This window comes from Saccostrea cucullata, unplaced genomic scaffold, assembly GCF_032062105.1.
Source record: "Saccostrea cucullata isolate Sc308-1 unplaced genomic scaffold, CSIRO_AGI_Scuc_v1 ctg3074, whole genome shotgun sequence".
Lineage (NCBI taxonomy): Eukaryota > Metazoa > Mollusca > Bivalvia > Ostreida > Ostreidae > Saccostrea > Saccostrea cuccullata.
This window is the reverse complement of record NW_026938210.1, coordinates 102,937-117,814: the sequence shown is the minus strand read 5'-3', so window position 1 is coordinate 117,814 and position 14,878 is coordinate 102,937. Positions and strand designations below refer to the sequence as shown.

Here is a 14,878-nt window from a genome sequence, read left to right as displayed (position 1 = left end):
AGTTTTTTACCAAAATTAAACGGCAGGTTTTTTCACAAAAAAATTTTGAATTTGAAAAACACACAATTTTCAAGGCTTAGATAATTCATAGTTTTTCAGTTTAAGGTCTTTAAAAATTGTTTTGATGATATGTATATTAAAAAGATGACTACGTTTTTGTGTTAAATGGTTAAAGGAATAAGTCAGTGAAATTTGACATTTATATGTAACCTGGCTTTTTTGAAAATCAAGGTTTAAGTAGTTCATTGATTAAAAATTTTCTCTCCTTGTAAACAACTAAAGGGGGGTAACTTTTGGAAGTTCCTGTCCAAAAACCACTCGAACGATTTTGTCCAAAATGTGCATGTATGCAGTAAATGTAGTCATGTACTAAATATACAAAAATAACGAAAATTAAACGACAGGAATTTTTTGGGGTAGGTGTGTTGTACATCCTTAATCTCCCATTTTTTTAAAAGACACAATTCTCGTCATTTTCTAGTGTTTAATTGAAAGTTAAATGTTGGCATTGGTGTTTGTGATCATAAACATGTTTGTTTTACTCTGTTGAATCGAACGATATGGGAAAAACGGCTCGACGAGTTGTAATGCATTTGTTGCTTCAAAATATTGGAATCATCACAAGTGACAATAACGTTAATTAATCAGACTTACAGAATAAAGAATCTAAATAAGAGACATCTTAAGAGATAGTTTCAGCAAGTTTGGACGGGTGATTGGGTACTAAATGATCTGCAGAGGACAAAAAGACCGAAAGATAGGAGACCGGACGGAAACGTTCAAGGTGTCTGACGTCAAAAAAAGACAGACGTATAGTGAACATGCATATGTGAATTTCTAAGTTTGGTTTTGCTACTACTCAAAAAAATATTGACAGAGGGCTTAATCATGAAACGATTGAGTGTATAATGGTACCAAGAACTCTTTTAAAAAGTGGAACTAGTGAAAGTGTTTGCGAAACACAAATATTTTTTTAATGAAACGAAGGGGAAACGCTTGAAAGTATGACGGTGCGTATCCGTCATATGACGTTATATTTAGATGCGGCGACTACCATAAGCGGAGATTGTTTAAAATCCGATATTTTAGAAAGTATATATAATATTCTTGTTAATTTTTCAGGTCTGACTTGAAACAAATAAAGCTTCCATCATGTATAATTTTGTTGCTTTACGTTGATTTATAGCAATTTTATCAAAGTTTTCACATTACTTTTGGATCAACCCTCGTACAAACCATTCTACAACAGTAAGAAAATATCATTTTCTCTAAGTAAATTAAATCTTTCAAAAATATCTTAAAATGTTTTAGGTTTGACTTTAGTACAAAACGCTGGGGCATTTATTTTACATGTACATTAATCAGTCTTCAATTCTTAAATATTCGTTAGATCCATGTGTAATTTGACGATTCATAGCGCAAGGATTGGCGATCTGCAGTTACTTTACTTCAACCAATATTTATTAAAATGCACAAGCTTTGCTCTTTTCACACACAAATAAATCCGTTTTCAACACAAGTTTTCCGAAACACATTTTTTTTTATCACAGATATTAACCATGGCTATACCAATTTTAAACTTTTAAAGAGAATCTTCCGAATCGTAAGGATAGAATTATACTCAATGAAATGGACTAAACATCGATAAGTAACACCGGCACATGTAAACTTCATAAGTGACTTCTGTGGTGCACACTGTCTATTAATTTATATTACAGGTTTTATAGTAAAGTTCAAGATATAATGATTTTAAAGCAGTGAACTAAATTTGTTTTATAATTTATTCAAAACCCGTATAAATGATTAGTATAGTGTGCTAACATTGTAATTTTGTTCCGTGATTAAATATCAGTAGCAGGTTATACATTGTACATTCAAGTAGTAAAAAACCCGCATATGTCCAGAATAGAAAATTTAAGAACTTATATACCGGGGTAACAATCTTATCTGAATATTACAGACTTATCATGTAATTAAACGCTTTTACAATCTAAATTAAACTGTTAAAATCATAACCGGCACCAAAGTCAAACCATTTGTATCGTTTACCGTATATAACTCATTATTTTCTTTAAAATGATGAACTTATATCTAGCGCAAATTACTTTCCTTGTTTTTCAATTTTCAAATTCAAGTTTTTACCAGCGAGTCCCTGTATCAAGTATTGTCTAATTTTTATTCTATTAAACATAATCTCCCTTTCCTATTTAAATTTAATTTAATATTTGATGATTTTATTCAACTTCAAGCACAATATCATTATGTAGTACTAAAATGAAGTCCATGCACGGATGCTATTGTACATCGGGAATTTTCTTTAATCTTTTATCCATGCATATCTCCTTCAAGCAAAATAATTATGAATGAATTGATTGAATAACGTGTATAAAACCATGTGGTTTCGGTTTGTCAACGTGTTTTAGATCATGATCAGCAAATCACAACTCCTCGTTTTTTTTAAAATTATCATTCGTATTTCTCAATTTATCATGTTCAAATTACATGTATTTATTTTTTAGGGAACATTAAACCTTATTCGTCAGGCAGTCTGTCCATCTGTCACGAGAACATTAAACTTGATAATAACTATTGAATGAGTTGAAATAGGACTTTGATATTTCATATGTGCATTATTTGTGACATCTGATTTTCAAATATACTGTGGTTTTTGACCCTGTGACCTTAATCTTGGAGCTTGACCTACTTAAAAAAAAGATTACTTTAAACTGACCAAAACTTTTGAAAGCTTCCATTTTATAAAAATGTATTCACTGTGACAACACATTTCAAAACTCACTGATTTTTTACCTTTGACCTTGAAGTTTGACCTGTTTTTAAAAAAACATTAACAATACTCATACCTTTTGAATGAGAAGAGATAGGGCTTTTATTTTATCCCTGTGTATTACTTAGACAACTCTTTTCTAAATACACTGACTTTTGACAACTTGACCTTGAGGCTTGATCATAACTTTTTAATGAGAAGAGATAGGGCTTTCATATTACACAAACATCACATGTACGTAACCTGTGATAAATTCATTTCAAATACTAGTATATCATGAACTTTGACCTTGAAGTTTATCCGGCTTTTCCAAAATTTAAACATTGCTTAAAATTGACCATAACTTTTTACACATGTATATTAGCTGTGACAAGCTTATCGAAAAAAAAGGTATAGCTTAAATCATGCAGAGTGTGTTATGGCCTTGAATCAAGGTCATTTAGGATAAGATATTTTGGCTGGATGCATTGTTTGAAAAAACAGGTGTGAATTTGTCAATACGGTAGCACACAGATGGGATATGCTCATCACCAGCGTGTGTCATGGTGTGACCAAATGTCATTTTGACAAGGTCAAGGTCGCAAATATTCCTTTACTATCCTTTTTTAATAGTAAAACATAATAAGATGATATCTACCCTTAAAAGATTGCTTTAAAATTAGAACGTGGCATGACCTTGACTCAAGGTCATTTCTCTCTGTCCGCAGCTCCGACGGAAGACCTACTCGTTGCTTTGCAACGAGCTCGGCTCTAGTTGTTTTAATTTTTATGTACTTTTTATGTATTTTTTTTATATCTTTGTTTACATTAAGATATTATTGCACACATTTGTCATTGTGGACTTTACTTAGATACTAAAACATTCGTCTACGAGTGTTTTGACAACCCTTGTAGTTGACATGTTAACAACAAAGACAAACGTGATATTTTACAGGCTGTCTGAAAAAAGGAGTTTATGGAAGCGACTGCAATATCCCCTGTCCGGAAAATTGCCAACATCAGAGATGTTATGTAGTGAATGGAAGCTGTATTGAATGTAAATCTGGATGGACCGGACATATCTGTGCAAGAAGTACTTAGCACTTAATTGTTAAAGTCTAGCCTTCCATAGAAATCTTTTCATCAATAGATATACATTCATTTGTATTTTCATTTCATTATCATAAAGACCATCTGAAAGAAAGACGATATTTTTAAAGACAGAAACTAAATTTTTAAATATATGCTTTTAAACATGATGCATAAGTTCATGTATTTACACATGTACACTGTTTTAATTTATTTTTAATTACTGATTATATATAACAAACGTGTTATAATTAATAAAAGAATCTATAGAAAAAAAATCAGCTTCGTTTTACAGGAATCTACAGTGTAACAGTTTAAATAGTATAAATTTTAAAAGAAAGTCACCCATACCTTTTCAAGTTAATATTTTCTCAAGTTTTCTGTATGATATCCTGACTTAGAAGTTGCAATAGCATTTCAAAGAAAATACATTTAGATGAATCAAATATATTTTGAAATACAATCACTGATGTTGACATTTTCTGGGTAAAAACTGTACCTACATACAATTTTTTCAATCCTGGGTCGTGAGAGGAAAATTAAACATTATTTTTCGGTTAATCTTAATTAAATTATTTTATGTATTTGGTATTGCTGTATGTTGAAGTGTGGTATATAGTTTACTATATAGTTTACTACTTTCTGTAATTCAGGATGTAATTAGAAGTTTTCTTTTTAAATGAACAGAGTGCTCTGAAGGATGGTTTGGACTCGGTTGCACATACCAGTGTGTAGGACATTGTATTAACAACGACTACTGTAATCACATTTCTGGTTTATGTGATGGCGGATGTGCACCAGGATGGACTGGACCTAAGTGCGATAAAGGTAATGTGTTTTATTTGTATTCTTAAAAAAAAGGAGCAGAGAATAATTTCTAAATAAGACATATTATAGTGTATAATGCTTTTTAAATGGTCTTCTAATTATCCTGAATATATATAGTGATAAAAAATGTTCAAGGACTTTTACAGACTTTATATTGCTTAGAATACCTTTAATTAAGTTTGAATGGATATTTATCTAAGAAATTCCTCGAAGAATATGAAGTACTTGTGAAGAAAACTCATCATTGCATACTCCGATGTAAATGTTTCTTTAATCATTATGTCAGTCAAAGAGAACGTTAGAAATAGTTTGACTGATTAGGAATTATATAAAATAGTCCATATTGCATTATTATTTTTAAATTTGATATAAAATAATGGATTAGTCGTATTTAACTGAAAAGGGGGTCCATAAATACTTCTGTGACTAAACACTTATTTGAGAATAAAGCCTCGTAATAAGAAAAAAAAACTTCTAAACTAATAAACCTTAAATGTTATGTTAAAACACAAAATATTTTTTACAGAATGTGAAAATGGGATGTATGGAATAGACTGCGTACACAATTGCAGTGGACATTGTTATAATAATTCCTATTGCAACAAAATATCAGGTCACTGTGACACAGGTTGTGGTCCAGGGTACATTGGGACCTTCTGTGAGAAATGTATGTTGTACATATATTTTAGTCAATATATTTTTTTTTCAAATGGTTTTAAAAGGAACAACATTTTTAAATAATCCAAATGACATTTCTTTAATTTTAAAATAAACTTTGATCAATTTTTGACAGCCTGTGCCCCGAGAAGATTTGGTAACTTATGCAAAGAAACTTGCAGCGGTCACTGTGTAAATAACATGATGTGTAATCATGTTGATGGAGTCTGCACGCAGGGTTGTAATGACGGTTACATTGAAGAAATGTGCAACAAACGTAAGGAGCGTACAAGAGAACGCCGAATGTCATAATCTTAATTAATTTATCATTTAATAAAACGTCTCACTGAAATGATATACTGCGAAATCACTAATTATCAAGGGTGTTTATTTCGGTGGTTTTCAAGGTATGAAGAGACCCACGAATGTATGTCCACCACGTAGTGCAATTTTTCAAATTACTACTGAACAATTCTTCAAAATCAAATCTTAATGAATCAATATATATTTTCCTAAAATCACGAAAATTTGACCACTTGAAAAGATGTGATTTAACAGTAAACGTATCTCGATCTGAAAGTGAATCGTAACAAATTCATATAAATGTGTTACATTTAAACAATTGGTGTGCAGAAGTATTAAACCATATTTCTTCTTTCAGCGTGTGAGGTGGGCTATTTTGGGTCGCGATGTTCTCGGAAATGTTCGGTAAATTGCATCAATGAATCCGTTTGTAAGAATACTGATGGAGCTTGTCGATGTGCGCCTGGCTGGAAAGGGTCACCACTTTGCAACATAGGTTTAGTCCGCATTATTGATTAGGGAATCTTAATATTCGTAAAAATCTGCAGTCAATTGCATTTTGTTTAAATATCACATCAAGCACATACACATGTATATCAATTTTAGTAGGGATTTTTCTCATAATGAATTAAAAATCAAGTAAAATTTACACACATTCAAGAGGAAAAAATGTCATTAGAGAAGGTACATGTAATAAAAAATTTGAAATTACACCTGAACAAGTATAATTAGAAAAATTTCAGGTAAACTTCCCGATTGGAAATATATGAAAACAAATTTGACATGTTCGTTTTTCAATGTCAACAAAGGTTTCCAAGATCAATATTCCTGTATCTAAATAAAGTAAAAATAAATGACAATACATATAAGAATATTTATTCAATTCATGAAACAATTCCATAGTTTATTAAACTTCATCTATTTATATGAAAGAATTGCTTAACAGCCATATGAACTGTTTGAAGCTTTTTAACATTCACTGACACACACGTGTCTATTATATACTGTAGACGTACTTTTTTCCACGGGGTCATAATTCCGCGGAATCTCAATTTCTGTTTTATCCGCGGGTAGAAAATTGCGCGGATATTCTAGATTGTCACTATATGCCTTACATTTATATTAAGTTCGCTTATACAGATTTCCGCGGAAAATTTGTGGCCGCGTACATAGCGTAAATTAATACCACGCGGATAAAAGTACTTCTACAGTATATGAACAAAACGTAAAATATTTCATTACCAAATAATTGATCAATTCTTTTTCATTTATCTTTTTCATTATCAAATGTTTTACTTATCCTTTTTTTTAATAAAGAATGTTCCCAAGCATATGGTGAGAACTGTCAAACTCCCTGCAGTGAAAACTGTGTGAACCGCACCTGTGACAGATTCAATGGAAGTTGTTTGACTGGATGTAGGGATGGAACTTTTGGAGAAAAATGTGATCAATGTTTGTGAATAAATTTTATATTCAACATTATTTTTAATCTTTCTTTACTGTCTTTGTAAACTACTTTTCTTATAGCTCGCTTCCGTATTCTTGAAGATCATTTAATTTTAACTCTTGAAATTGTATGATAACCGTACGATAATTGAAAGAATTCAAGTAATTATAATGACATTTCTCTTACAGCATGTTTATATTTTACTTTGCCTGACTTTATGAAGATTCATCATGTTGTTTCCTCCTTTTACCTCAGGGAGAATAGCATCAAGTGGCGATTCAGGATCCCCTCTTACATCTGTTGTGATTGTTGTTGTTTCAACAGTTTTCATCATCCTTGCTGCCGTCGTTATCTTCTCTATACGGTGTGTATGCATATAAGTATCCCTTTATGGATTGCAGATCAAATGTTGCATTTTTAGACCTACGCAGTACAGTTAAGGCAACACATGAAAAAAATATGGTAATGAAGTTATAATGAGGTCTGACGTCATGACAGTTGCTCCGCCCCGATTGATCCATATAAGGAAATGGTGCTCAAAATAACTATTTACCGATATTTGCAAGACTTTGAAAAAAACAGCAATATCTTCATGTTTAAATAGAAAATAATTAATGATTTTCTCGTATATAAAACAGCATGTCTTTAAAATAATATTCTTTTTAATGAGTCGTTTGGCTGCATTCGGCTTCAGCCAAGCGCTCTGCATTCGGCTTCAGCCAAGCGCTTGCACTCGGCGACACGGAATGTTGTTTACATCTAAAAACGTGGCGACATCAGCTGAGATTTGCAGTGGATTTAAATGCAATAACCACACAATCTTTAAAGAAAATTGGGATAAAATAAGAGACAAGGCATTGCTTTTCCCTTTTACGAGAATATGAGGACATTATTAGCAGAAAACTGAGACGATTTGCACCAGCTTCGTAGATCCATCACTGCACTGCAATTCCAGGCCAGGTATGTATACGCATATGTAGATACATGTGTAGATCTACAATATGTAGACATGCTTTTGTTAACATAAAAAAACCCGAGTGTGTACATGTTCATTTAAATGTATTACATGTATCACAGTCAGTGAAAAACTGTAATGCAGTGCCTTGTGTTTAACCCCCCCCCCCTCCCCTCCCTATACTAGGTTGCACACTTTTTATTATTAAATTATTGTTAAAAATTAATTGCACTAAATATGTACTGAGTTCTTGTCAATTAGCTCATTTTCTTTGAGACAATATGTGCAATAATGGAGGTCATCAGTTACACAAATTTAAACTAGATTAAATGAGATGTTTTCATTGTTTCACTCAATGATTCACTAGTGACTAGTTAAATACAAATATGCCTAGCAATTACAAAAAAAATATCAGTATCATTTTGTTGAAAACAGAGAAACCCCACTTCAGATCTATGGTTGTATATTCTAGAATTTCTAAATTAATGAAAAAAAATAATTCATTTTTTGTTTACATGTACATTAAAAATATTTATATAATACTTTTATCATTGTAGCTGTCAAGAGTTTCAGGCTTAAAGCATGAAGAAATAAAAAATGCATCATTTCTCCACAGGGTATGTATACTTTTAAAGCATTTCAGTTTTAAATTATGCATGTGCTATACATTTTGTTTGTTTATTGTTGTTTTTTTTTTTCATTTTGGTAAAGGAGAAAATTTTTTATTTAGAAAATATTCTATCAATAACTATTGTAAATTTCAGAGGTTTCACTTTCCCAGGGAAGTTTTTGTAACACATTTTTTTTCCATTTATATGAATAACATAAATCACTACAGTATACAATGTAGCATAATTTGTTTTGTCAAATGTAATGCCATTTTATTCTACAATGTATATTTAGTAATCTCATATAACTGCATATATATTGTGTTGTAGGCATAGCTATTCCCAAAATGTTGGACTAATGGATTCATTCAGGCAGCAAGTTAATCCATCATTTAAGGAAAATGGTATGCTCAATATAAGCTATAAATCATACAAAGTTTTGATAATAAAACTAACAGAAGAATTGAAAACATGTATACATTCTATGTTAAATGTTTCAATACATTTTTCATTTCATTTTTATAAACACAAATTACTTTCAATAATGGTATTGTATGATTTTTTTCATATTTTCAGAATGCATTTTATCCACAAGAAGTCAGAACATAAAGTGAAGGAAATAATTTGCACCTGTCCAACATTCCTAGTCTGTCATTGGATTTGAAAAGAAATGCTTATTAAATAAATTTTCTAGATAAATAATAATTTGACTTTTTCTTATATTTACTGTACAGGTGTTGAAAAGACTATTAAGATTTGAAAATCTTAACTTGCATACTATTTTGTGTGGAGGGTACTTATTTCCAATATGTGCATTGTGTTCATTTATTTTTCAATAATATTACCAAAAACAGGAGACAAAAGATCCCCCTAATTGATTCAAAATAGGATAGGGGACCATCATTTGATTCTGAGGGAAGGGGGATGGGGGCTGGCAAGTTTTTCCACGTCAGATTTTTCATGTCAATGAAGGACAGATTAATATTTATTTCCTATCAATAAGATGAAGGACAGATTATTTATTTATTTTCCTCTTCATTGAAAAGTCTAACGAGCCAAAAAAAAAAAAAATGAAAAAAAAAAAACAGACTCTGATTTGTGAGAGGGGGGATCACTGATCTGAAAGTATTTATTTTTAAAATCTGCCAGCCCCTCTGACAACCTTAAAAGAAAATAGTTGTCCCCTAAACAAATAAAGCAATATACCCCATCCCTTTTAATTAGTTCCTAAAACTTATAACTTAGTTTAAATCCCTTAATTAACAGTGAGCAGTCTGATTGAAAGCGATCGTAGAACATGATCTAGTATGCAGAAAGAAAAAAAAATATTAACACAAGTGTGTGTACCATTGGCGTGAGAAGCAAAATGAAAGGAGGCTTATTGAAAGGGGGAGGGGGGGGCTAAACCAAAAGAAAAAGGTAAACTCTAATGCCTACATTATGTATATAATTTGTAAATAAGTAGGGAGGCTAAGCCAACCCCCACCCCCCCCCCCCCCCCCCCCCCCCCCCCCCCCCCCCCCCCCCCCCCCCCCCCCCCCCCCCGGTTCCGACGCGTGTGCGTACAGTAGTGAGAGAGGGGTATAATTATCTAATTAATTATTAATGGATCCTATATCTTAATTAACAATTTGTGTTCTACATAAATACATGTATATCGGCAATATGTATTAGACCTATGTGTGTGTAATACTACATGTATATACACATCTTTGAGGAAATGCGGGAGGCTTGAAAGACATTAAATGTATACAATGTATAGAGAATGAATACACAGAATAGAAAGAAATATCAAGGATTTTTATGCAAACCATTTTGATATAGTAAAAAAAGAGTCCAGTCCTGTCCGCGTGTATATTTATTTAAAATCTACTAGGTAAACAAACTAGATCAAGTACTCAAGAGTTATCTCCCATGCTGGGTCATTGATGCGTTTGAAAACTATAATTAGATTGACTCTTCCAAGATTTCAATTTTTAATCAAAAAGTGCAAGGGCAAGGCGACAATCTAAAAAGTAGGTTTTTATTTTAAATGATTTATTTTATTGTAAAGTTTTCAAAAAGCGATGCTCATTTCTTTGTAATCCCTTAGTTAATTTATAATTCGCGATGAAATTAGGAAAATATCCTATTTTTCATGCATTACTGTCTGTTTTAGCTGAATAACTTAATTATATCGGAAAACTAACTGAATGAGCATCACTTTTGAGAAAGTATAAATACATAGAGACAACACAAAACATTGTGCAGTTAATTTTTTGTTTGCCTTAACCTTGCACTTTTTGGTTAAATTTGACATCTCATTTTTTGACCTAAAATCGGAGCCCACGTGACCTCAGGGGGTCACATGATGTAAAAAAATACCGATGTGAAAAGCGATTGGCATTCTCTTCAAAATGACAAATACCTATTTTTACTAGAGTGTCCTGCTCAAAAATAATACTATTAAACATTATATGTATCGGATTCCGTGAGTTTTTATAGAAAATGTTGCCTTAACTGTACTGCGTAATCTTAAAAATAAAACAGGTATTGTATAAAACCAATTTTCTTTAAAATGGACTTATTTATTAGTTTTATCTGTTAATATTTACAAAAAAAACTGTATAAGTAATTGATTATTATCAAAGAGTATATTTGGGATTAAATATGCATTTAAAGGAGTCTTTTAAATAAGTTTTAAATCATTTAATATTAATAGTTGTCCAAAAATACCCGCATGGTACCATTTAAACTTGGTATTAAATGAAACAGGGGGTGTAATATGTCATAGGGTATATAGCGTCCTAAACAACACACATATTGCCAATAAATCTGAGTATTGAATAAAACAGTTCGGTGTTTTGTTTACTACATCTACCTAAATATGTAAATACATGTATGTCGGTCATCGCTAAGTTTTTATTCAAGAGAGGCAACCAATAGGATTAACTTTGAGAAATAAATACACATTCCAAAGATATAAAATACTTTATGATAAAATGTGCTTCATATTCTATAGGTATTATAACAATAAATTACCACGATCATATTCTTATTGTTGATACCATTACATTTGTTTATTTTTTCTTTATCTATCAATTTTTTTGTAGGCGAAAGATTGTACAAAACTTCAAAACAAGCAAGAAATGTTCTGAGAATAACGGCACTGAAAGCATTGAAGATGTCTCAGAGAACGTAAATGAATATCAGGAATTAACTGTCGCTAGAGATAACAATGAATATCAAAGCATACGAATGTCAGAGGTTACCTCAGTTGAACAAAGCAACACGTATCAGAACCTTGTCTTGACTACACTGTAGTTTTTTAAACGATGTTTTACTTCCTTGTATTCATTATAGACCAGTATTTCCATCAGAAGTCCCAGGGGCGAAAGATTTTGGTTTTCGCATTTCGTCAAAATCCATTTAGTTTACAATATATTTTGTTCCAATAATTTTTTCGGCATCTTATACCTGAAAAGAAGAAAACACTTGCTGTTGATTTTAGAAATCAACGACGTATTGTCATTTAACAATTATAGACCGTTCACGGTAACTCAGTCGGTAGAGCGCTCGTTCCGTGATTGGGAGGTCATGAGAATATCGGCCGTGACTGATCTAAGCCGATAAAAAATGGATAGCAACTGTTCTTTCGCCATGCGCTCGGCACTTTTAAGTGAAAGCTGCGGGTCCTTCGGTGACCTTTCAGCTTTCAGCGACCGGCGTTGGCACGATAAAGATCCCTCACTGTTCAATGACCCTGAGTGCCGAGTAATGTCAAAATTTTAAGCTCTTCACCGAGATATGGTGACGTCTCAATATGGTGAAAATTTCTCGAGAGGGACGTTGAACAATATACAATCATTTGACAATTATAAAGTAATTTCTATTCCTATGTCTAAAGGATATTTCCAAGTGAGCTTGAAATAAAAGATACGACAGAATTTGACATATCTCTTTCATATTTTAAAACAAATTACAACCAGGCTGTATGATAAACGTGATGACTAACTTTCCAATCGTCAACTTCCCTTACTTATACAGCAATCTACGTTCTTCACCTGCATACGGAGTTTATATCTCTCAATTGATTCGGTATGCGAAACCATGTTCTACATATGCACAATTTCTAACAATTTTTTAAACGAGGTAAATTAATGACGAACAAATTGCTGAAAAAAGAATATCAGCAGTCTCATATAAAGTCATTATTTCTTAAGATCAATGGTCGATACATTGACTCTTTCAGCAAATACAAATTATCTGTAAATCAATTGCTGACTGACGTTTTTCAGTCTAATTGTTAGGCTATTTTATACAAACTGAATTCTCCACAGATTTTTCCGTTATTTCCTGATCATGACAAGGAGCTCAAGTCGGGTGTGACTGGTCGGCAAGGGATGCTCATGCCTCAGTGGAAATAGACTCCATCTTTTATGTTCGTGTTCGCTGTGTTCAAATTTTGTATTGATTGATAGTTTTTTATAGCTTTAATATATCATTGCATGCACATAAAGATTTTTAAAAAATGTATGTTAAACTACTTTTGATTCATAAAATAATTTGTAAATAAAGCACAGACAAAAAGGTTCCATAAATGATTATTCTTTGGAACAAATATGTTTATAAAAAGATGATTGTAACACCGTTATGTGCTGTGTGAGTGATTACGTGTATTTCTATTTATAAAGGAAAAAAGTGGCAAAATCATGTAACTGTATTTACAAAAATGTTAAGCAAGTAAAGTGTATGTAATCTTCATTGCCTAATTATGTGATCTCATTTTAAATTGTAATTCATTTTCTCCTTTGTTACTTGTCTACTTCATTTACGTTAGCAACGCATTTTTTCATCAATATTTGTGAGTAATTCTAAATATGACGACTTTGAGTTAGGTGGCTCATGCACAATTTTTAAGTAAGCAAACATATTCCTTTTCTTCGTCTGTAGCGTAAACAAGAAGAAAAATCTTAGAATTTTGAATGAGCCCGAAAGTACTCTCATGCATTTCGAAGAAAATATTGTTTGATAAAGATAATTTTTCAATTCAACAATGCTATTTTATAAATAATTCCAAGCTCTGACAAGAGCATATTTCTCGTGAAGGAGAGTACACCAAAAGTCACTTTTTATCCTGCATTAAAATCTTGATCAGTGCCGGAATATCTAAATACGGAAACAGTAAGTTTATGAGCTTAGGTATTAATATTTACCAGGAAGTAAAAATCTGAAGTGGAAAATACATGTGTAGACAAGAATATCCATCCCCTTAGTGCACTTTACAGGGAAATACTTACATTTACAAATACTTTTCCTTTTGCTACTGTATCTATGCAAGACGTATTTATTTTGGGGTAAAACATGTTGAATTTCTTCACAGCTCCTTTAGTTTGTCAAAGACATCTGGTGTAATTTATAGTGACGTCATAAGCAGCGGATGAATTCAACACATTCAGTTAATACATTTGAGTTTGAAAAAAAAATATTTTATTTTGTAGGATAAAGACTTCAGCACATTAAATACATAATCTGTATCAAAGCTTAATATACGTTATGAGATATAGTTTTTAAACTTTTGTTGATATTAAATAAATGTACGGGATTGCATGTTTAAAATCTTCAATAAAGCCCATATGATTTGATAACAAAACAAAACCGTGTTACACCCCATTTAAAATTTTAATTTAGGGGGGCACGTTATTTTTTAAAGAAAATGTAAAACGTATGATGTTTTCTTTAATTTTCGTTTTTTGAAATTTGTATTTACTTTTACTAATTGTGATTTTGGAAATAAAAAAGACTTTGGTTTATTATAATCTAGCATTGCAAGGCTATGACACATTTGTTCGACTTTTTAAACAAATGCATGTATTCACCCTTCCGCTGTAGATATTATAACGATCAGTCTTTATTACTTACTCATATCAGAATCTCAGATCTATTTTGCATGACAAATTTGTTTTATTTAAAACAAAACAATTACCAGGTTATTATAAAAAAAGGTAATGATTTAATTCATTCATTGTATTTTTATTGTGATTTAATGCAAAAGAAAGCTTAAAATTATGATTAGATATCATCTCTTTATCGTCAAGCACTATCTGAAATTTAAATGTTTCTCTAATATATTCAAAATATAAAGTTAAGCGGAAGTCGACATCGGAAATTAAAACGACCAAAGAAAACAATAGTAAAAAAAAATGTATTTGCACTTATTTTTTTTAGCGGTGAGCGTCGCTAACCGC

The 14,878-nt window shown here is 31.5% G+C and overlaps 1 protein-coding gene and 1 long non-coding RNA gene across 2 annotated transcripts; both read left to right on the top strand.

Moving 5' to 3' along the window:
* The first annotated feature begins 3,723 nt into the window (after positions 1 to 3,723).
* On the top strand, positions 3,724 to 12,114 carry LOC134249625 (multiple epidermal growth factor-like domains protein 10). Its single transcript, XM_062731965.1, has 8 exons — positions 3,724 to 3,857; positions 4,541 to 4,681; positions 5,208 to 5,348; positions 5,475 to 5,615; positions 6,000 to 6,137; positions 6,959 to 7,093; positions 7,344 to 7,452; positions 11,744 to 12,114. Exons 3-8 carry the CDS (start codon positions 5,222 to 5,224, stop codon positions 11,952 to 11,954), a joined length of 861 nt encoding a protein of 286 aa, XP_062587949.1. The 5' UTR covers positions 3,724 to 3,857; positions 4,541 to 4,681; positions 5,208 to 5,221; the 3' UTR covers positions 11,955 to 12,114.
* On the top strand, positions 7,837 to 9,344 carry LOC134249627 (uncharacterized). The gene is made up of 4 exons (XR_009988330.1): positions 7,837 to 8,048; positions 8,601 to 8,660; positions 8,982 to 9,055; positions 9,228 to 9,344. It is a non-coding gene; the product is annotated as an uncharacterized LOC134249627 (long non-coding RNA).
* Positions 12,115 to 14,878: the final 2,764 nt, after the last annotated feature.